Consider the following 23,467-nt stretch of genomic DNA (forward strand, 5'->3'; position numbering starts at 1 on the left):
TGCCAGACCAAAATTCACCTCGTGAATCACTAGGTGGACCTAAGCCAAGCCAGCCTCACACCCGCCCACCTCCATCTGCAATACTAGAATGGCAATGCTGACCTGCCATAAAGAGTTGTTGTGAGGATCGCTGAAATAATGCATCTGGAGCACTTGAACACTTGGAATGCTCTCTAGAAATGTTTGTTAGTATTGCTCTTTCTTGAATTGCTTGGTGTCTTCAAATGGAAGAGTATAAGCCAACCACACTGTCCTCTTACTGCATGCGCCTTCATTCCTTTTCTCAAAGTCTGTCCTGGCTATGTATTGGTCTTTCTTTGATTCTCCTCTCCACTGAGGGTGGGCAGATCTGTCTGAATATGGTCCATGTCAATTTTGCACACTGCTGAGACGAAGACCATTCCATCACATTGATGTGCATTAAAAAAAAAAAATGCAGTATGTGCTCTCGATTAAAAAGAGGGGGGAAATGCACTTACTTTTGTGAGGTGGTCCAAGGGCTGCCTTTTGATTGTCTGTCTGTCTGTCTGTCTGCCTCTATCTCTCTATCTGTCTGTCTATCTATCTATCTATCTCTTTCCAAGTTATAGCCTCTTGCAGCAGCAAGAAAACAGCTCCCACCAACTTTAAAAATGGGGCTGGGAATGCCCCTGTGAGTGGCAGTATTTCTATACAGTGTCTCTGTATTCTGTATGGGGAGGAAGGGAGGACATATAGCCACCTCCATGTAGCAATGGGAGCTGTGGAAGTTTCTAGCTGCTGCAAGCTACTTTGTTGTTCAGTTGTTAAGTCATGTTCGACTTTTCGTGACCCCCATGGACCATAGCACACCAGGCCTTCCTGTCCTGCGCTCTCTCCCGGAGTATGCTCAAGTTCATATTCATTGCATCGGTGATGCCATCTAGCCATCTCATCCTCTGCCATCCCCTTCTCCCTTTGCCTTCAATCTTTCCCAGGCAGCATCAGGGTCTTTTCCAGGGAGTTTTCTCTTCACATTAGGTGGCCAAAATATTTGAGCTTCAGCTTCAGTATCTGTCCTTCCAATGAGCAGTCAGGGTTGATTTCTTTTAGGACTGACTGATTTGACCTCCTTGCAGTCCAGGGGACTTGTAAGAGTCTTCTCCATCACCACAGTTCAAAAGCATCAATTCTTCGGCGCTCAGCCTTCCTTATAGTCTCACATTACTACTGGGAAAACCATAGCTTTGATTAGACGGACCTTTGTCGGCAAGGTGATGTCTCTGCTTCTTACTATGCTGTCTAGGTTTGCCATAGCTTTCCTCCCAAGGAGCAAGTGTCTCTTAATTTCATGGCTACAGTCACCATCTGCGGTGATCTTGGAGCCCAAGAAAGTAAAATCTGTCACTGCTTCCATTTCTTCCCCTTCCATATGCCAGGAAGTGATGGGGCCAGATGCCATGATCTTCGTTTTTTTAATGTTGAGTTTCAAACCAGCTTTTGCACTCTCCTCTTTCACCCTCAACAAGAGGCTCTTGAGATCCTCTTCGCTTTCTGCCATTAGGGTGGTATCGTCTGCGAATCTGAGGTTGTTGATAATTCTCCCAGCAATCTTAATTCCGACCTGTGATTCATCCAACCCGGCGTTTCTCATGATGTATTCTGCATATAAGTTAAATAAGCAGGGCGACCCTGTTAAAAGAAAAAAGAGGCAGCCCTCCAAACTTGTAACTCAATCTGTGAATATTCAACTGTATGTAATTTTCAGGCAAATATGGACTGAGCTGCATAACTATGGCCTGATTTGGACAATCATCTTGGAGATGTGAACTGGGTCAGTTTGCTCTGAAATGCATAACACATTCCTCAAGGAACCCTGCTCTCCCCTGGTGATAGACAAACCAGTCTATTTCTGCTCTGTGTCAGTTTTGTATGTATTCCATCGTAGGTCTGTCCCATCCAATTTCAGCATCAGTCTTTCTTCCACTAATTTTTTTAAGGATTTATTTTTATGCAGTTTTCCTTAGTGTATGCATTCATATGCAGCATTCCCTAATGTACACATTTGATATGCCATTTTTGAGCCAAGAACTGCACTGCAAAATTCAAAGGAGTGCACAATTCAAGAAATAACTGTGTTTCAAGCTGCATCCTCTGGCAAGTGCCAATTATATTTGGTTGCTTAAAAATGCAGACCAAATGAAATCCTTCACCTGCATTTTGCTCTTCCAAAGTACCTCTAGGCCCTCTGTGCAGGGATGGACTACTTCCATGTCCATATTCTCTGCTGTGCCTGAATGAAATCTGATTAGTAGCACTAGATGGAAGGAAAAAGGATTGAGAAGTTCTGGATCATCAAAGGGGAATCCAGGCTTTGTGGCATCAAAAAGATAAAAACTGAAGACCCAGCAACACATTTTGTGCTGACTTTGAGAGAGAGAAAATGCCCCCCTGTCAATTTGCATAACAAGAGTTGATTGACCTGCATTGGTTTTGCTCTTTTCAGCCATTAAGAATCAGGCAACAGGCCACTATATTCTGAACGGGAAAGGAGAAGGATCCAGCTCTCGTTCCTTCATTGATCTCGGCTTAGAGTGGGAGTACCACATAGATGATGACATAGAAACCCTTCGGACGGATGGGCCACTGTATGACGCTGTTGTCGTATTGGTAAGTCACACTGTGTTCCCTATTGCATGTCATGTTCATGTGTGACGAACAGGGCTTGCAACTGTCCCAGACCAAGCAGAGACAAACTGGGAGTTTCGCTCACAAAGCCAGTGAGAACGTCTCCATGTTGTCAGGTCAGAATGACCTACCCAACTTCTGACTAGGAATGGCAAAGGAGTCTGCAAAGGGGGTGGAGTCAAATGGACCCCCCCCAATCTGGCCTCTAGGACCCCTTTCACCAAGCCCTGGAGTGCTGACAGATCCAGCCACTGAGCACCCTGGAGCTTGGTGAGCAGCTGGGAGTGCCATAGCACCCCATAGCTCTTGCCTGACCTCCTTGAGAGGAGGCCAGGGTGAGAGTGCTGGGGGCTGGCTGTGCTGAGGCCCTTCCTCTCCACTCCAGCTGTCAAGGGCTTCCTTAACAGCAGGCATGGGGAGGAAAGGCCTCAGTGGCACCCCAGCACTCTCACCCTGGCCTCCTCCTGAGCAGGCCAGGGCAAGAGCGCTGGGGGCTGGCTGCGCCAAGGACTCGGCAGTCAAGCCCCTGTGCACATAAAGCACAAGGGCTTGACTGCTGAAGTCCTTGGCATGGAGAGGAGGGGGGGCCCGCGTGGCTTGGCGGGCAGGCAGGGCAAGCAGGGAGGCTCAGCAAGTGGGTCTGAGCCATGGAGCAGGGGGCAGCTCACCGAGCTCCCCCTGCCCCAGATAGAGATGGGTCCGTCCATCCCTACTTGTGACCTTCTAGGCTGGAAGTGACCCATTACTTATGATGGCCCATCAGGGGCTTTATAAGATGGGGGGGGGTTGCTGCTCACATGGGAGTGCAAAAACTGTGTGTGTGTGTGTGTGTGTGTGTGTGGTAGTGGGGTTCTCAAACTCATGGTAGGTTACAGTTAGAGATGTACGAAATACCTACATCCAGGTCCAGGGGGGCATCCACAGGGGTGGTAGGTGATCCATCCCTCCCCCCCAAATCCTACCCAGCCAGATCCGCTCCACGGCGATTCCGCGGAGCTGCTGGCCGGCTCCGGAGCGCCAGTGATATGGCCGCCATTGCCGTATCGCTGGCTGAGGGGGGTTGACTGTGGACGCAAATGGTGTTCAGTACGCCATTTGCGGCTGTAAAGGTCTTAGATTAAGGTAAATGCAGCCGTAAATGGCTGCATTTAGCTTAAACTAAGACCTTTACAACCGCAAATGGCGTAGTAGATGCCTTTTGAGTCCGCAGTCAATCCGCCCAGCCAACGATATGGCAATGGCAGCCGTATCACTGGCGCTCCGGAGCCAGCTGGCAGGGAGGACCCAGCCAGCAAGGATTCCTCCAGAAGGCGGAGGTAAGTCTTCCGATCCTCCATGGATTCCGGGGGGGGGGGCAGATTCTTTTGAATCCAGCCTCACTGGGGCCCGTGGAGGATTTCTTCCCCATCCCTAGTTACAGTACAGAGCTGTTGGGCCACCCTTTGGCTTGGTGGATCACAAGTACACCAGGCCATGCCATCCAGTTAGTGAACTATGGCAAAACCCCATTGAAGGCAATGGACTGGAACACCATTGAAGGCAATGGAATGGAACAGAATATCATCGTGAAATACCCAGGCTTTCCCTGGGCTGTAAGTAGATTCATTATGCTTCTCCATATATTGTGAACCATGCAGAGATTTTATTACATTCAGTGGTATATAAATGCCACAAAATAAATAAATAAATATAAAAAATAACTCTGGGTGAATCGAGATGGCCATTTGCTGAGTGGTGACTTACACTTAATAAGCCATGGATCTGTATTGTCCTTCGAAGTGGTGAGGAGAATCTTGCAGCACTTCTTCACCTGTCCAAAAATGCAAGCCAGAGAATAGTGAGATAACAGCAGCAACATCAGTGCACATGGACAATCTTTCTCACCATTTTGCAGGACGATACACATGATCTAGCCGCCACCACCACTCTAGTTGTGCTCGAAATGGTTCCATCTGGAGCTATTCTCCTCCCCCAGCCTTCCCAAATGGGGAATTGCTCAGCTGATTCCAAATCAGTGCATTAAATTGGACTCTATCATGCTCCCAATCATGGGGTACAAGAACTATGGGGTACAAGAGGTTCTGATCTCTTCCCAACCCACCTTGGGAGCTTCCAAAACCCAAGCCAGAGAAGAACCTGGGAGGTCGTAATGCTTACCTCAAATTTGAGGTGAGGATTATAAATGGCCAAAGTTTGTGTTTTAGTCCAAGGAATTATGATGCTCAGTGACATCTCTAATTGCATGCATGCCATCATATGTTACCTCCCACCTACGTGTCAGAATTTGTTTTATTATGCTACTGAATGATGGCTTTGGAATGAGCTATAAAGATTTGGTATTTGGGTATGTTCCCATCTGATCAACCATATCTACCTATGCAAATTTTCTGGGAAGTAAGTTCCACTGAGTTCATATATGTGTACATAGAATTGCAGCCTTGAGAACATCAAAAGTACCAACCTGTGACCCAGACTCTGACTGGCGGGAATTCTGAAGCTCCCGTAAAAGCAAAGAAAGCTGGAGAGGTTTGTAGGCCAACACATATGGAAAGACCCCTGCACACCTTTGCACCATTATTCAGCTCCAGTTATCCCTTATTTTATTTCATTTCCCTTTAAGTGGCTAATTGTTCATAGGGCTTGAGAAGAAAAGGAACAGAGAGAATTAGCCATTAATGTGATAATACCCATTTATAATGATGCTTGAAGAAAGGCAGTCAGAGGCTCTACAGCTAGGGTGGGGAACTGGTTTTTGGTGAAGGGGGGCAGATGACTCCTCCCTACCCAGCCCACTGCAGGCTGATGACACTAGAGGGAAGTAGCCATGCCCCCTAACATCATTTGGTCTTTGGCCAATGTGCCGGGCAGATTATCCAGTCAGTGCTTTAGCCGTGGACCCGGCTTCTCTGTGGGCAGGCGTCCCCCATTGGGTGAGGACACGGGGCAGGCTAAGTGGAGCCAGCAAAGTGCCTCCTTCCTGCACCGCTCACCATCCTGAGTGGGGCAGTGAGTGGCAAAGGGAAAACACAGATCAGAGATAACAAGGGGATTCCTCTTCCTGCCTCCTCCCCAGGCCCCCAGTAACTTCCAGACAGAAAGGCAGGGCTTCGTGAGAGGCATGGGCAAGGCCCATGGAGGTGCACAAGCCTTTGTGGGCCAGATGGGAAACCCCTGTGGGCCAGGTTGAGCCCATGGGTTGCAGTTTCCCCTCGCTGCTCTACGTTCTCCTCCAGCCTCCTCCACCTATCTCCAGCAAAGCTTCAGAATGCTCAGTAGGCAGAGCATAGTTTACATGTAGGGATGTACGAAAGTCACTTACCTTTTTGCAGCTTGGCTTCGCGGTGGGGGGGAGGCACTTCGCTTTTCCCCCCGAAGTTCAGGTGAAGGGGGGGAGGCTTCCCGCCTCGCCCAGCCGAAATTCAGGCCGGGGAGAAGCACCCCGTCTCCCTGGCCGCAAAACAAAAAGTAAAAAAAAAAAAAAGACCCCGTGATAGGCTACGTGACGATTTAGGTAGCCTATCACGGCTAGATTTCCAAAGTCAGCCATGATAGGCTACGTAAATTGTCACGTAGCCTATCACGGGTGACTTTGAAAAAAAAAAAGCGCATATGCAAATGGCGGCGGCCCATGGGCGCCGCCATTTGTGTTCCTTATTTTGGCACGTCTAGTCTACGTAAAGATTTACGTAGACTACGGCGAAAATAAGGGCAACGTAAATAGCGTGCCCTTATTTTCGCCGTAGTCTACGTAAATCTTTACGTAGACTACAGGGACCAAATAAGGAACATGAATGGCGGCTCCCTATGGGGGCCGCCATTTGCGTACGCGCTTTTTTTATTTAAAGTCACCCGTGATAGGCTACGTGACGATTAACGTAGCCTATCACGGCTGACTTTGCAGATCTAGCCGTGATAGGCTACGTTAATCGTCACGTAGCCTACCACGGGGCATTTTGTTTTTTTTTTACTTTTCTGTTGAAGTTCGCGGCCGGGGAGATGGGGCGCTTCTCCCCGGCCTGAATTTCAGCTGGGCGAGGCGGGAAGACACCCCCCGCTCGCATGAACTTCAGGGGGAGAAGCGAAGCGCCTCCCCCCCACTGCAAAAAAAGCTGCGGGACAAGGTAAGTCCCTTTCGTACATCCCTAGTTCTGGGTTGTATCTGGCTTAGGGATGTAGGAATCCCCTTAGCTGGAGTCCATGGGGGGGTGCCATGGGGGGGAGGCGATCCGTTCCTCCCCCCCAGAATCCTTGCTGGCCGGCTCTGCTCCGCGGTGAGTCTGCGGAGCCACCGGCGAGCTCCGTTCCGCAAGCGATACGGCTGCCATTGCCGTGCCGTATTACTGCTGAGCAGAAACAGGAAGTAATCCGGACACAAATGGCATCCGCTACGCCGTTTATATCCCTGTTTCTTCTCGCAATAGGCTACATAAATATCTACGTAAATGCAGACGCGTAGCCTATTGCGAGGAAAAACAGGGACTCAAACAGCGTCGCGGATGCCATTTGCGTCTGGATTACTTCCCGAATGGAGCCGCCGGGAGGGAGGATTCAGTCCGCGTGGGTCCAGGAGGCGGAGGTGAGTACATCCGCTCTGCCACAGACTCCGAGGGGCTGAATTTAATGGAATTTGGCTGCATTTGAGTCGGTGGCGGATTCCGCGGACATCCCTAATCTGGCTGTTCTGCTAAACCCAACGAAGCTGGTAGAACGAGCAGTTGCATTTTTCATCAAAATCCTAAAAGGTGGCACTGACCCCCATGTTTTCCAATACCGCCAGTGTTCATTGTTTGCTCATTCTTTTACAGATCATTCCTCAGGACAACGACACAGAATCTAGCCTGACGTACAAATATATCATCCATGAGGATTCTGTGCCTAATGTCAACAGCAACAATGTACTTCAAGAGGAACTGGATACGTTTGAGTGGGCCTTGAAGAGTTGGTCCCAATGCAACAAGCCTTGTGGAGGAGGCACGTTTTAATGATGGGTGTACTAAAGCACAGGGTTGGGGATTTCTGTGTGTGTCTTATGAACCCACATACAAATAGGGATGGATAGATCAGGATCTCTTCTCCATCATCCCAGAGTGCAGGGCATGGAATAATGGGCTCAAGCTACAGGAAGCCAGATTCCGGCTGAACATCAGGAACAACGTCCTGACTGCTAGAGCAATATGACAACAGAACCTATTACCTAGGGAGTAGTGGGCTCTCCCACACTGGAGGCCTTCAAGACGAGGCTGGAGTGGACAGCCATCTGTCGGGGATGCTCTGACTTGGATTCCTGCCTTGAGCAGGGGGTTGGACTCGATGGCCTTGTAGGCCCCTTCCAACCCTACTATTCTATGATTCTATTTCCAGTCCATGTGACTTTCACATGCATCCATTCATAAGTCTGCTGTGTCCCGTTTCTGCATTAATCAGCAGTGGATTTTTTTAAATAAAGAAATGTGCGTGGAAATTCAAGGGCTTCGATATAGTCTGCCTGCTCACATTCGTGGATAGTCATTAATCTGAAATATCCCCACCAGTCTTTCACTTTCTCCACAGTCGCATTGTTACTGCCTTTTTTCATCCAGCTTGTGAATCATCATGCTGTCGGTGTTTCCCTTCCAGGTTTCCAGAACACCAAGTACGGGTGTCGCAGGAAGAGTGACAGCAAAATGGTCCACCGGAGCTTCTGTGAAGCCAGCAAAAAGCCAAAGCCCATCCGCAGGATGTGCAATCTTCAGGAATGCACACAGCCGTCGTAAGCCTCTGCTTGTTTTTAGGGATGGGTTGGCGCTAGGGATGCAAGAGAGTTTTGTTTCTGTTCACAAATGCCCCACTTGAAAATGCCCCCCTCGCAATTCCAAACGCGAACGTGAACAGGTACACGTTTTCTCCAAAAACGTTTGCAGATTCCCAGACTTGCCTTCATGTTTGCCAGATGTGTATTTGAAAAATGTTCAGCTTTCTCAAAAATGAACAACTTTCAAATCAGCCACTCTTTTGTCCATAGGGGAAAGGTGTGCAACTTTGGGGATTTGCGCAACTTTGAGTATTGTTTGCGCAGCTTTCACATTCGATAGCTGTTCATTTTTCGCAATTTTCTCATTCACGCAAAAGGAACGGCAAGTTCAAATGCAAGTACAAGTGCAAATTGAGGAGAGATGTGCAGCGAGCTGAAGGTCGGGGAACCTTTGCTCCCTCACCCATCTCTAGTTGGCAGCAGCAGTGTGGGGTTGAACAACCACCCAGGCACAAGGTCTATTTGTGATGAAAGAGAAGGCTGCCTCACTCAATGGAAGTCTTGCCTTTAAACATTTCTATAACTTGCCAAGGCCACAGTCTATAAGAGACACCATATTATAGACTCAAAGTTTCCCAGCCCAATTCCACATGCTGGTTTTAAGCTATAAAACCTTATACGGCTCAGGATGGCAATACCTGATGGGAGCGCCTCTCCCAGCATGAATTTACCCATACACTATGATCAACATCTGAGGCCTTCTTCTGAGTGCCTCCTCCCAGGGAGATTTGGAGGGTGACAACAAGAGAGAGAGCATTTTTGGTGGTGGCCTCTTGAGTGTGGAATATAGGGGTGTATGGATTACTCACCCCATTCTGGTCTGGGGCATCCACGGTGGGGGGGAGGCGATCTGCCCCTCCCCCTGGAATCCTCCCTGGACAGTTCTGCTCCGCGGTCAGTCCGCAGAGCCGCTGGCCAGGGCCGCCTGCAGCCAGATCTCCGTCTGCTGCTGGGCTGAGGCCGCAAATGGCGGCCACCATAGCTGCCACCATTTGTGTCCCTGCATCAGCCGTGATAGGCTACGTATATATTTATGTAGCCTATCACGGCAAAGAGCAGGGACGCAAATGGCGCCTGCTACGCCATTTGCATCCCTGCTCTTTGATAGGCTACCTAAATATATACGTAGCCTATCACGGCTAAAGTAGGGACGGAAATGGCGGCCAGAGACTGGGGCAGCCATTTGCGGCCACAGACCAGGGCAGTGGATGGACTGGATGGCCGACAAACGGTAGGGTCCGTCCCAGGGAAATTTTGCGGGGTGGCGGGGGGGATTGCTCTGTTCCGCCACGGATTCCGGGGGGCCGGATTCTTTAGAATCGGGCCTCATTAGAGTCCGTGGCAGAATTCTCTAACATCCCTAGTGGAATGCTCTTCCCAGTGAGGCCTGCCTGGTGCCAATATTGCCATCTTTTGGGCACCTGGTTAAGTCTTTCCTCTATTCCCAGGCATGTGATGGCATATGATGGGTTTTTAATCCATCAGTTGAAGTGTTTGCTTGTCTCTCATATTTAGTTGTTTATGGGGTTGTGGTATTTTTGGTGGACATTGGGCAGCATCCAACAGTGTCATTCTGCAAACTGAAATAGCACTAGTGGAGCTCTGCTGAATCTTTTCATTGCACAGGCAGTTGCCCATTGTGCTTTTGCAACCAGTGGTGCATGCAGTTGTGCAACCAGTGGTGCACGCAGTTGTGCAACCGGTTGCACAACCGGTTGCACAGCTGGAATGCACAGTGAGTTGCTCAATGGGTTACTCAATGGGTTACACAAGCATAATGCACAACCACACTTGCACAAATGTAACTTTAGCTGGATTCGTCTCTTGTGCATACTTCAGAAACTGGTTTCCATTAGTGCAATGTCATTTGTGCTAACAGGATGACACAGTTGGATACTGCCCATTGTGTTTTAGCTGTTTTAAAGTTTGTATGTTTTAATCTTGTAAGTCACCTTGAGGGGTGTTTTTTTAAGAGAAAAGAGACTAAGAAACCCAATAAATGATAAAAAATAAACTGATAATTAAATGTCAATACCAAAGCTAAATTCAATCATCTGATAGACTTTGTTTTTGACTGCAAAGCCATGTACGTATTGAGTGAATCTCACTGAAGAGTTTCCCACAAGCCAGAAGGGAACAGACTAATTTTGCTTTAGACTCTGGTGTTTTTCCTTTCACTCCTCCATAGTTTCGTAGGGAAGGGTTCCTTAGTAAGCAAGTACAACTCACCTCCCTTCGTTGCTTGAGACGGGAAGAAATCAGCCACATGCCACATTTTCAAAGCTTATATATTTACTCCAATCTTCTATCATTTTTATATATCAAATTGGATGACGCTCTAGCTATGCATTATTCAAACTCCTATTCTCTGTTGCACCTGCAGAACTCTTCCATCAGAGAAACTCAGTCATTCATGGATCATAAAATATTTGTGCATGTATACAGATTGATCCTGGATGGAAGCATCCAGGATTTTTCTGAGCGGGTTTCTGTATTAAAGTTTAACAGCTCTCTCTTTCCCACCCCAGCTGGGTCTCAGAAGAATGGGAGCACTGTACCAAGACCTGTGGGATGTCTGGTTATCAGATCCGAACAGTGCGTTGCATTCAGCCACTTCATGATGGTGCAAACCGCTCGGTTCATTTCAAGTACTGCAGCGGGGATCGCCCGGAGAGCCGCAGGCCTTGTAGCAGAATGCCATGTCCTGCTCAGTGGAAAACCTGGCCGTGGAGTCCCGTAAGCATCCCGAGTCTTCAGTGTTTGATCTCTAGCCAAATCGTTGAACTAAACATCCCAGATCCAGCTATTCCTTGAAAGTGCTCCTACCCCAATACTAAGGATGTGTGAATCAGCAAATGCCATCTGAATTCCATCTCGAAGCTCATTGCAACTTGAGTCCTTATCAGACTGCAAGCTTTTCTTTCTCTTTGTTCATGAAAATCTGTGCATATTTTCTTCCATATTTTTCCAAATGTACACAGCAATCGTGCACATCTTTGAAATGTACAGATTCGTCTCCCACTGATTAAAGCACATTTGTGCGCATTTTTCAAAAGTGCACATTTTTTCATGCATGTTTTTCAAATGTCTGCATGCCGTCTAATGTATTTGGGGGTTGGTTCCATGAATCACACTGCAAGCTCAGAAATGTGTGGACTTCAATTGCAGATCAGGCCCGAGTCCGTGTTCGGTTCAGAAGGTGTGAGCTGGGTAAATCCCAATAAAAAATGAACTGAAACAAATTTCTCATACATTCCTACCTGGGGCTGAAGATGGACATCTTGCAGTCATTGGAACTAAGTTGACACCAATTATTGCAGGGATGGTGTTGTATGGCTGCAAGAAAGAGCAAAAGCTGAAATGCAAACTTTCATGCAGATTGAATTCCCTTATGAGATTATTTTAACTACGGATGTATGAGACATTTGTTTCAGTTTTGCTTTGACCAGAATTTACCCTGTTCACATCTCCGAGAACAGAAAGTGAACTCCCTTTTGTCTCCCCCCCCCCCGCCCACCACTGGAATGCAGCCCCCAAGAGCTTCTCTGAAATCAAATTTGGCTCTTGGGCTGAAAGTGGTCCATAATCCCTGCCCTAGATTCATTCCCCAATAGGTGTCTGAGCAATATGTCAGGGTCCCCCTTATGACCTGGACCCCCTGAGCAACTCCTTAAGGATCTCTTGCCTCCTTAAGAGTCCCACCTTCCTTCTTTTCCTTCCCTTTTCCAGTAATGTGGGGTTTAGGCTGTAGGTGTGGGGTGACTGACACTCTTGCCATAGGGTTTAACCACAACAATTTAGTGGTAAATTGAAGCAAGCAAATCACAACTAAAGGTATTTACACTAGAGCTGAGTGATACAAAAAGCTTTAAGAGAAAATAAAAGTTGCAAAATGAAAGTTCCTCCTTTACCCTAGCTATACTTTGACTTCTCCAAGCTGTTTCTTCCGGCTCCCTCTTCAGACTCTGGTCTCCTCAACTCTCCCTTACTGGTCTGGTCTTTCTGACTCTCTATTTTTATACTCTTTTCCCCCCAAAACTGAAAGTACTGCTTCAAACCTGAAGAAACGAAATTTAATTGGGGAAATGAAATTAAAACTTAACCGGGGAAAAGAAATTACTCCTCTCAGGGATACCCCCTCCCAACAAAAAACTCCAGGCTTCTAGGCCTGACCATTTTCCTTGCCTCTGTAGGCCTGCAACCTTCACAATCCAGCTGCAGAATTGGGGAGGAGAAACACCTGCACAATACATTTTCTTCATTTAGTTAGGGAAATGCACACAAAAGCCTTGTTTCTTGTCTTCATGGTGCCTCGTTGCTTTTCTCCATAGTGTTCTGTGTCCTGCGGTGAAGGAACAGAATCCAGGCAGGTTTTATGCCGCACTGGTGACCAATGTGATGGAGAAAAGCCGGAATCTGTGAGGGTTTGCAAGCTCGCTCCCTGTAAAGGTGAGAAAAATGTTGTCCCTAACTGCATCAGGATGAGGTTATCTAGCTTCTGGAATTTAGGATATGATCCAGTTAAGTGTCAAAATATCTAGAAACTGGTGCAAATGACTGTACCAAAATTTGTAGCAGTTCAAAATGGGGCAGATCCTCCCATTTCTGTGTACCATAGTATAAAATTTCTACCGATGGAAATCCAAATCATTCAGAACACAAAGAGGCAACCTGCTATCCTCCAGATGTTTTGAACTATAACTCCCATCATCCCCAGCCAGCATGGTCAATGGCCAGGGTTCACTGGAGTTGTAGTCTAAAACATCTGGAAAGCACCAGGTCACTTACCTTTGATTTAGAATGTGCTGCTTGTAAATCATTGTCCATATTATGGCCCTTATTTTTGCCTCATGGGATGGCTTGTTAAAATTTCTTAGAATAAGTTATTACTACAGAAATTGTCATTCTTTGGGATTTAGTCCCTCCCCGCTTTCCCTGCAGAAAAGAGAAATTTCAAAAACCTTCTGCCAGCGATCACTTCAGACTTTTGTCAAGAGTGTGATCTGTCCCCTAGAAACCCAGAGAGCAAGACAGAGAGTGAAAAAGGAAAGTAGCAGAAAGAAAGGAAAGGGGGCATCACAGAAAGACAGAGAGCAAAAGGGGGTTTTAGAAAGAGAGAGGGCAAAAAGGGAGTGGTGCTGCCCCCTTTTAGCTTTGGCCCCACCCATGACTGCGATGTGACACCCAACAGATAACTCCTGATGGGATGCAGCCCTTGACAGAAAAAAAAGGTGTCCCACCACTGGTGTAATACGATGTGGCTGAGGGTTCCTTTCCCCCCTTTTTGCAACCACTCTGCTCATAGTGGATAAGAAAGCATTCTGAGTGGGCCAGCTTCCTTCCTTTCCTGGGGGCAGGGACAAAAAGAAAGCATGGGGATGTGTTGCATTGAAAAATAAATAATTGTTGCTGTGTTTTGAAGCCAGACTGCCTTCATTTAGGATAAGAGTGCAGGGGGAAAGAGAGAATGCTTCCAAGAGTGTTATGCTTGAAGTAGTATAGTGCATTTCCAGGCCTTCTTCTGGACAAGCTCCCACTCAGGAATGGTAGGATGCCAGTCCACATGAAATGCCTTGTTGCCTACTATGTGTGGAGCAGACACAACAGGGCATTTTTTTAAAAATGGAGGTGGCAGGGGGGAGGAATCCCCAGCCACTTCGTATTACACTAAGGTAAGTCAACCCCTAACCACTCCTGAAATTTCCTAAGGAATGTGTGCCTCCTCGGCCAAAGCCATCCCTATTTTGTGCAGAGGGGCAAAGCTTTTCATAAAACTGGGGTGGGGTGGGATTTTGGCCAAGCACTAGTAAGAAGACCTCAAATCATCTCTCTTTAGCAAATGGTATCCCTAGCAAAACTTTGATTACACAGACAAGAGGATCTTTGTAATTCTGTGCACTGTGATATGATTCCAGGTTCAGCATCCCATAAGCCTTTTCGTTCAGGCTCAAAGGTACGGCCCTAAGTGAGAAGATCATAAATATCATAATAGGAATATATGGCAAAGGGATATAAAGCCTGATCCATCTGGTAACATTATCAGTAAAGAAAAGGAATACACAACTGTAAGAGGTGGAAATAAAAGCCACGGAAAATATCCGTGACTCGAATGTATTGTGAAAAGGTTATAGCTGTTGTTGTACAAGCACAGTGTTTTGAAGTAAAACTGCCTTCACCAAGGACAGGAGTGGGGAAGAAAAAAGACATAATGGTTCTAGGAGTATTATGCTTAATGGCTGTTGCTATAAACCAAGTCAAGTTTGAGAGCTAAATTACATAGGCTGCAATCAGCAGAATAGCAGTGTGGAGAACTTGAATGTAACTACAGTTGCTTTGACTGGGACTCGCTCATACAGGTACAGTGGAAGCTGACAGGGCATGAGCAGGAGCAATGAAAAAATGCTGCCTCGTGGCTGGATCCTAATACATGGGTGAAACTATGTTTTCCCTAAAGAAACCTAAAGGACCCTCTCCTCTGATATGAAATTGCCTTCTCATTAAAATCCACCAGAGGCAGAGGAGCTCTTTTTTGTATACTGTTGCTAGCTGAGGTGTGACTAGGGATGTACGAACCCCCTACTCTCTGGTCTGGGGCGGGGAGGTTTGTTGCGGGGCAATTCGGGCTGCCTGGGGCCCTGCGGAGTCCTCCGGAGCCCTGCTGCGCCTGCCGGAGTTGGCAGAGCAGCTCTCCGTATTCCTATAAAATGTGAGACACTGATGGTGGTTTCCATTAGCCTATCGTGGGAAAATTACTGCCATAAATGGCATATTATATGCCATTTGCGGCCATAAACCGCTGACTTTGGCTTAAATTGCAGCTGTTTATGGCTGTATTTAGGTCCAGGTAAGGGCTTTATGGCTGTAAATGGTGTACAATGCGCCATTTATGGCAGAAACATCCCTGCGATAAGCTAATGGCAGCCACCATTCGTGTATTGTGTCTTATAGGAGCTGGAGAGCCGCCTCGCATGAACTCCTCCAGACCCAGAGGTGAATGCGGCCAGTCCACTGCAGACTCCGGAGGTTGGATTCTTTGGACTCTGGCCTCATTTGAGTCCATGGCAAAATTCTCCAGCATCCTTAGGTGTGACTTATGGGGACCTGAGAAAGAGTCTACCCTGTAGGCCAGGGGTGTCAACCCTCTTTCAGCCCGAGGGCCACAGTCAATTTTGGAGATGCTCTCAGGGGTGTATTTCAGGGGTAGGTGGGGCTGTAGGTGAAAGGGGCCCAAAATACCAACATATTTCAGCGTAAGGCTCTTACTGCCAGCAACTAAGGCATTTCAGCCTTTTAGGATGGGAACACACTGCAAAAGTGGGAAACCACCAAACGATTGACAGACCGGGGAAAGGGGATGGGATCAGGGGAAGGCAGCGTGACCATCTGGGGAACCTGGGAAGACCAGGTTGGGACCCAAGGCATGCCAGCCTTGACCCACAGGTCAAGATTCAACACTCCTGGCTTAGACTGTTGAACTCTCTGCCTTCCGAGGCTATGGTTCCCCATACACACCTGATAACCTTTCCCCATCTTGCATTCCGCTTCTTGCCTTGCATTCCCATCTTGCATTCCACTTCCTGTCACGCATTCCACTTCCCATCTTACATTCCATTTCTTGCATTCCCATCTTGCATTCCACTTCCCGTCCTGCATTCCACTTCCTATCTTGCATTCCACTTCTTGCCTTGCATTCCCATCTTGCATTCCACTTCCTGTCATGCATTCCACTTCCCATCTTGCATTCCACTTCCCGTCTTACATTCCATTTCTTGCATTCCCATCTTGCATTCCACTTCCCGTCCTGCATTCCACTTCCTATCTTGCATTCCTCTTCTTGCCTTGCATTCCCATCTTGCATTCCACTTCCTGTCTCGCATTCCACTTCTTGCATTCCCATCTTGCATTCCACTTCCCGTCATGCATTCCATTCCCCACTTTGCATTCCACTTCCTAGCTTGCATTCCACTTCTTGCCTTGCATTCCCATCTTGCATTTCACTTCCTGCCTTGCATTCTGCTTCCTATCTTGCATTCCCACCTTACATTCCACTTCCCGTCATCCATTCCATTTCCCATCTTGCATACACACCTGATGACCTTCTCCTATCTTGCATGCACTTCCACTGTGAATGAAGCAGCATGCCGGTGCACACTGCCCATTACTCCGACTCAAGTCAGAGTGGCTAAATAACCCACAGATCTTCTGTCTGTGGTTTGTTCAGTGTTATGTGTGAACCAGGAACTCTGGCTTGTCTTCCCCTGACAGGCCATAAAAGTAGGGATGTATGAAATTCACTTACCTTTTCGTGGAATCTTTCGCGGTGGGGAGGGAGGAGCTCCATCCCTCCCCCCGGAGTCCTCGCCGGAGGGGGGAGGCGATCCGGTCCTCCCCCTGGGATCCTCGACAGCCAGCTCCACTCCGCAGCCAGGCTGCAGAGCAGCTGGCCAGGGCCATCCGCAGCCGGATTCCTGGCCGTGAACGGGCTGCTGTGGATACAAATGGTGGCCGCCATAGCAGCCGCCATTTCCATCCGGCCAAGCAGCTGTGATAGGCTACATAAGAATTTACATAGCCTATCACAGCTGGACAAAAAAAAAACAGCGTACGCAAATGGCGGCAGCTACGGCGGCCGCCATTTGTGTTCCCTATTTTTCGCCATTCTAGCCTACGTAAATATTTACATAGGCAATTACGGTGAAAAAAAAGGGAACCCCAAATAGCATAGTGGGCACTATTTGCGTGGGTTTTTTTGCCGTAAAAGCCTACGTAAATTTTTACATAGAATAAAAAGGCGGGGGGGGGGGAGAACACAAATAGCTCCCACTACACTATTTGTGGTTCCCTTTTTCTCGCCGTAATTGCCTACGTAAATATTTACGTAGGCTAGAACGGCGAAAAATAGAGAACACAAATGGCAGCCGCCGTAGCCGCCGCCATTTGGGTATGCTGGGTTTTTTGGGTTTTTTTAGGGGTTAGCCGTGATAGGCTATGTAAATTCCTACGTAGCCTATCACAGCTTGAAGGACGGCAATGGCGGCCTCAGCAGCCCGGCCGCGGCCGGTCAGGAGACCAGCCGCTGGAGCTGCTGCCGCCGAATCCGCCGCCGCCGAATCTGCCGCATCTGCCTCAGGTAAGTTCCATCCTGGGGGATTCCGCGGGGGGGGGGGACAGGGGCAGGAGGCCATTCCGCCATGGATTCCGGGGGGCTGGATTCTAAAGAATCCGCCCTCACTGGAATCCGTGGTGGAATTCTCTGCTATCCCTACATAAAAGTAACCCGAGAACAAACTATGAGTTCTTCCTTTCTATCCCATTTCTTTCCATTCTGTTTATAAAGATAGTTGAAGATTTTGGCCAGTTCTCCTCAATAAAGGAACCAAACAAAACTCTCAGCCATCCCTAGCCATAGCCCTGATGGACTGCCATGAAGAGTCAGGGTGGCATAGTGGTTAGCATGTTGGCCTGAGGCTCAGAAGGCCAAGGTTCTACTCCCCACTAGGCCATGAAACTCACTGGGTGACTCTGGGCCAGTCACTGACTCTCAGCCTAGCCTGCCTCACAGAGTTGTTGTGGGCATAAAATGGAGAGGAGGAGGAGGATCATGTATGCTGCCTTGGGCTCCCTGGAGGAAAGGTGGGATAGAAATGTAACAAATAAATCCATGAATCAATCAATCAGTCAAAGAGGGTTGAAGTTGACAATCTAGAACAGCCTCCCCCAACTTGGAACCTTCCAGATGTGTTGCACTGCAACTCCCATTATCCCCAGCCTACCCAACCTGGGGTCAGGTTGGGGAAGGTTCATCTAGCAGGATAGATAGATAGATAGATAGATAGATAGATAGATAGATAGATATGATAAAAAGACTAAAACAGTATTAAAATATATATTTGAAGCTAAACATTTCGGCTTCTGCCCTCATCAGTAGTCTTTTGCCTGTTCTGTTGGAACCAACTGTAAATCCAAGAGACTATGTGTAGGAAAGTTGAAATGTCTTGCAATGGGCTGCTCCAAAAACTGTGGATCCAGAGCCTCCTTGTGGCTTTGCTACTGTGCCGCTTTACACCAACCTCTACACACACACACACACTTATATATCAGAACCAGGTTTTTCTAGGTGGACCTGCAGAAGTATCATTTGCAGGGTTTGAATAAACCGGGCTTGAACAAGAAATGGCTTTTGTGCAGAACATATTGAATTAGGGATGTCAGAGAATTCTGCCACAGACTGAAATGGGATCAAATTCCCTTCAGTCCATGCCACAGAATCCTCTGAGGAACAGCACTGCGAGGTCCTGTGGAGCCAGCAGTCATGCAGCGTTTTTTCCATCATCCACAAAGAGTCGCAGAATTTTCGTAAATAAAAACACAGTGTAGTATATTCCGATAATAATGAGGGGAAAGATCAGCAAGCTTCTCCTTCTTTGGATAAAAAGTGCACTCTGCACATGCTCAGGGAATGGACAAAATGAAGAATAAACATACCAGGGAATATGAAAAACTATATTCTTCCATTATGTGTGCGTGGGGGGGGGCTTCTCCCCCAATCCAGCTTTTCCCTGGAAACCCCCCTCCCCATTCACCCAAGGGTCTTCTGAGATACCTAACAGGAGGTTTGATCATGAGCTGGATGTGGAAATACAAAGCTGAGCTGGGGGCAAGTGGGGTGCTGACATGTGCATGAGTAAGTCGCATTGAACTCAATAAGACTTGCTTCTGAGTAGACATGCACAGAGTTGGTTCTCCTCTCCATTTTAGCCTCACAACATCAACAACAACACTGGATGTGGAAATATAAAGCTTAGCAGGGAGAATAACACCTCGTGCAGAGCTCCAGGACCGGCATGGTCATTTTAAAAGGTTTTTTTCTTTCTTTAAAGCAGCGTTGCTTTAAACAAAGAGTGCATCGCTCAAGAATACCTAGGACAGCCTTCTTTTGGGAAGCCCCTAGGAAGAGGAAGTGTTTTGGCTGAAAGTAATTACTGCACATCAGGGCAGGGGAAAAAAATACGTAAATATTTACGAAAAATAGCGATTCCTATGGAAGTTATGCAGACTCACAGAGGTGGCTGGGGACTGGAATTACGGTTGTCAGTATGGATTTATCTTCATAATTTTCGGAGCAGAAAAAAAAGAGGAGAATTCCGGGGGCTTGTGAACGGCGGAACAGAGCACTGGCCGCAAACTGTGGAAGTCAAGCAGCACTGACGGTACACAATTCGTCCATCCCTATACCGAACTCTCATGAGTTTTCTAATGATTTGGGCACTAGAGGGAAGCAGAGACTGGCCTGCTACACAAAAATGGAACCACAGTGGCATTTCCTTTTGTGTGATCTCTTTGGGAAGTGGCGGTGCTAAACAAAGGGAGTTAGTGCAGCACCCTCTAGGCATTGAAGGATTCTTTCTAGATCCGTGCTCAGGTATCACTGAGCAGCTGCCATGAGCCCAGTGTCCTTTGGCACATCTTCTTCCTTTAGCTGCCACGAGTCACATTAACAAATGTAAGTAGAGTTTTTTTTCACCACGGAAACCAGCTAAATAAGAAGTGGGTGACTAGGTTATGTGCAGATGAGCTTTACAAGCCACTGAAATTTACTCCTGCTTGGATTTAATCTGAACCAGAGACAAGCTGTCATTTTCCCTTGCCTCTTAATTTCTGCCTATTGAATGTCATGGAGTTACACCACTTTATTACAGGACCGGGGAACCTGTAGCCCTCCAGATATTTTTGAACTACCATCATCCCTGAACATTAGACAAGCTGGCTGAGGCTACTGGGAGTTAGAGTGCTACATCATCTGTAAGCTCATAGGTTCCCCACCTGTACTGGGAGTCCAACATCTGGACTTAGTCCAAGATCTGGACTTAGTTGAACTTAGAGTCCAACATCATCTGTACTTAGAGTCAGATGGTGACTCTGTAAGGTCACAGGTTCCCTACCTGTCCTTTATTACATTCAATAGTAGAAAATTGAGAGGCTGCAGGAGTAAAGCCTGAGGTTGTAGTTGGGAGCCTATCCCCTATGGAGGAACTTTATGCCCCCACCCATAGCCAAGCTAAACATTGGGGCTGAAACTTTGCAAGCAGTCTTGCAAGACCCTGAAGGTCTTGTGAGTGCTCAAACAGACTGCTTACCAATGGTTTTGAAGGCAAGGTGGGTTTTCACCCATCCTTACTTGTGACTATATTACTTGACACATCTGCTATCTACTGTAAGAGCCTGATGGCCAAACCACATGTAGCTTTGGGTAATAAACACAAGAGTCATGCTGGATCAGTCCACAGGCCTATCTAGTCCAGCATTCTGTTCACACAGTGGCCAACCATCTGCCTGTGGGAAATCCACAAGTAGGACATGAGTACAGCGGTACCCTCCCACTTGTGTTCCCCAGTAACTGGTATAAAGAGACATCCTGCCTTTGATGTTGGGATAACGTATAGCCTTACCCTAATCAGTAGCCATTGATAGCCTTCTCCTCCACGCACTTGTCCACTCCCCTTTTAAAGACATCCATGCTGGTGGCCATCACTACATCTTGTGGTAGCAAATTCCATAGTTTAACTATGAGCTGTGTGAAGAAGCCCTTCCTTTTATCTGTCCTGCATCTCCCACCAGTTTCATGGGATGGAGGTCTGGAGCTTTCTGTGGTTCATGGGATGGAAGAACTGGAGGTCTGTGTGGTTGGCTGTTGGATTTCAGCATGGCCAATCCATCCACCTAGCAAATATCATGAAATGTTTGCGTGCATATGGAGGGTGTGGGTGGGTGGGCGGGAGTCCAGAAACAAGTGAGATTACAAACAGTGAATCAGAATGAGCCACAACAGTGTTGCCATTCTTACTTTCTTCATTATGAATTCCATAGTTTAACTAGGCACTGTGTGAAGAAGAACTTCTTTTTATCTGTCCTGAATCTCACATCAATCAGCTTCACGGGATGACCCTGGGTCCTAATATTATGGGAGATACAGAACCTGTGATGGGATCTTCCACAATTTGTATTTAATGGGAAGCACAGCCTTGGCAGTGGGGAAGATTCTGAACCACATTGACCCCCAGAAGGTTATATTTGCCCTGCAGGAGAAATGTATCCCCCAGAAAGCCAATAGCTTAAGAATGGGGGCGGCGGGGGGGGGGGAGATTTAGATAACAAAAACTGGCACAAGGGCAAGGGTTAACAACCTGCCACACACACACACACACACACACACACACACTGCAGCCCCAATCTAAATTGCGCTCACACATATAGTTGTAGCTATCATTTCAAAACAAAACCTGCAGGAGATCCCATTACAGAAGTTCTGAAATGATGTCTAACTTGGCCCAGGGTACTTTTAGTGCTAAGCTTTGTTCTGCTATGACAGAACTTGCCAAGAGTGATGTTCCTATTTTCCCTAGAAGCTGAAAAGTTATTTATTGAACTGAGGATGTCAAGACTGTGTCCGGTGATAAATGGTGGGGGGAGAGAGAGGAAATCATCAATATGTTTTGCCCATTACATGAAACTCAGTCATTTGCATCGCTTAGTCATAATGAAACATTTTTTAAAAATGGAATTTTCTCTCAAGGATCTCTTGCATGTAGTTAGAGATAAGATACGGAGCTAATGTATGCTTTTTAAAAACTGTTAAATGACTTTTGAGTAACTATTACCTTGACACGTCGTTGAAGTGGAAAGGGGTGGGTGGAGAAGTGCTTGCAGCCTTATGTGGTTGCAGGGGGAATCATTGTATAGACAGGAATAAAGAGGTTGCAGTATAAACAAGTTGCAGTGTTAAAGAGGTTGCAGTATACACCGCTATTCCTTAAAAGAGGGGTGGGCAGACTTCAGGCTTGTGAGATCAACTTTGTTTTTTACTAGATCATGAATTTAGTCTAAATCCTCATTTAATACCATCTAAGCTAGAAACCAACATGGCAGTGAGTTCCACAGGCTAATTGTACCAGAGGGTGGCAAATTCATGGGGTACAGGGGCCACTTTCACCCCCCCCCCTCAGTGGCCTGCATTCTTGCTCTTGCCATGCATGGCAGCAGCAAGACAAGATAATCAGCCCCACTGATTTTTTTCTGAATTATAGCTTGAGGTTCAACAGTTGTTGTTTTAAAAAACTAATCAACCATCAAAATTATTGCTCATTAATATTAGAGCTTTTGCTCCCTTTGGCTCTCAGTTGTTTTATTTACAGTTTGTTTGGATTGACACACCACCCTTCAGTATAAATATTTCCAGGGTGATCCACAAAAAAATGCAAAAAAAACAATACAGTCACGAAGCTGCAATGAGACAACACAATCAATAATACAGCAGATAATGGCAGTTTTAAGACAATCTCATCAGACTTTAGAAGGCCTAGAAGCAAAATTTTAAAAGACTTATTTACAGGGAGACATCGAGATGCTTTCCAATGAATAGTGAAATGATAAAATATGCTCATTAGAACATTTCCATGAAATACACCAATGAGAGCAGAGTTGTTGTTGTTCAGTCGTTCAGTCGTGTCCGACTCTTCGTGACCCCATGGACCATAGCACGCCAGGCCTTCCTATCCTGCGCTCTCTCCCGGAGTTCATATTCATTGCATCGGTGATGCTATCTAGCCATCTCATCCTCTGCCATCCCCTTCTCCTTTTACCTTCAGTCTTTCCCAGCATCAGGGTCTTTTCCAGAGAGTTTTCTCTTCGCATTAGGTGGCCAAAATATTTGACCTTCAGCTTCAGTATCTGTCCTTCCAATGAGCAGTCAGGGTTGATTTCATTTTTTTAATGTTGAGTTTCAAACCAGTTTTGCACTCTCCTCTTTCACCCTCAACAAGAGGCTCTTTAGATCCTCTTCGCTTTCTGCCATTAGGGTGGTATCGTCTGCATATCAGAGGTTGTTGATAATTCTCCCGGCAATCTTAATTCCGACCTGTGATTCATCCAACCCAGCGTTTCTCATGATGTACTCTGCATATAAGTTAAATAAGCAGGGTGACAATATGCAGCCTTGTCGTACTCCTTTCCCAATTTGGAACCAATCGGTAG

At 47.0% G+C, this 23,467-nt stretch overlaps 1 protein-coding gene across 1 annotated transcript in view; it reads left to right on the top strand.

Annotated features, from left to right (window-relative positions):
• Positions 1–23,467, top strand: part of ADAMTS3 (ADAM metallopeptidase with thrombospondin type 1 motif 3) — a 207,869-nt gene that overhangs the window by 175,091 nt on the left and 9,311 nt on the right. The window contains exons 17-21 of the mRNA XM_084860195.1: positions 2,465–2,628; positions 7,452–7,617; positions 8,263–8,395; positions 10,966–11,173; positions 12,769–12,886. Coding sequence (XP_084716321.1) covers positions 2,465–2,628; positions 7,452–7,617; positions 8,263–8,395; positions 10,966–11,173; positions 12,769–12,886 — 789 coding nt within the window. The remainder of the gene's footprint in view (positions 1–2,464; positions 2,629–7,451; positions 7,618–8,262; positions 8,396–10,965; positions 11,174–12,768; positions 12,887–23,467) is intronic.

The sequence above is a fragment of the Heloderma suspectum genome, chromosome 5 (assembly GCF_057233095.1).
Source record: "Heloderma suspectum isolate Gila_16-S chromosome 5, 16-S_ref, whole genome shotgun sequence".
In the NCBI taxonomy this organism is placed as follows: domain Eukaryota; kingdom Metazoa; phylum Chordata; class Lepidosauria; order Squamata; family Helodermatidae; genus Heloderma; species Heloderma suspectum.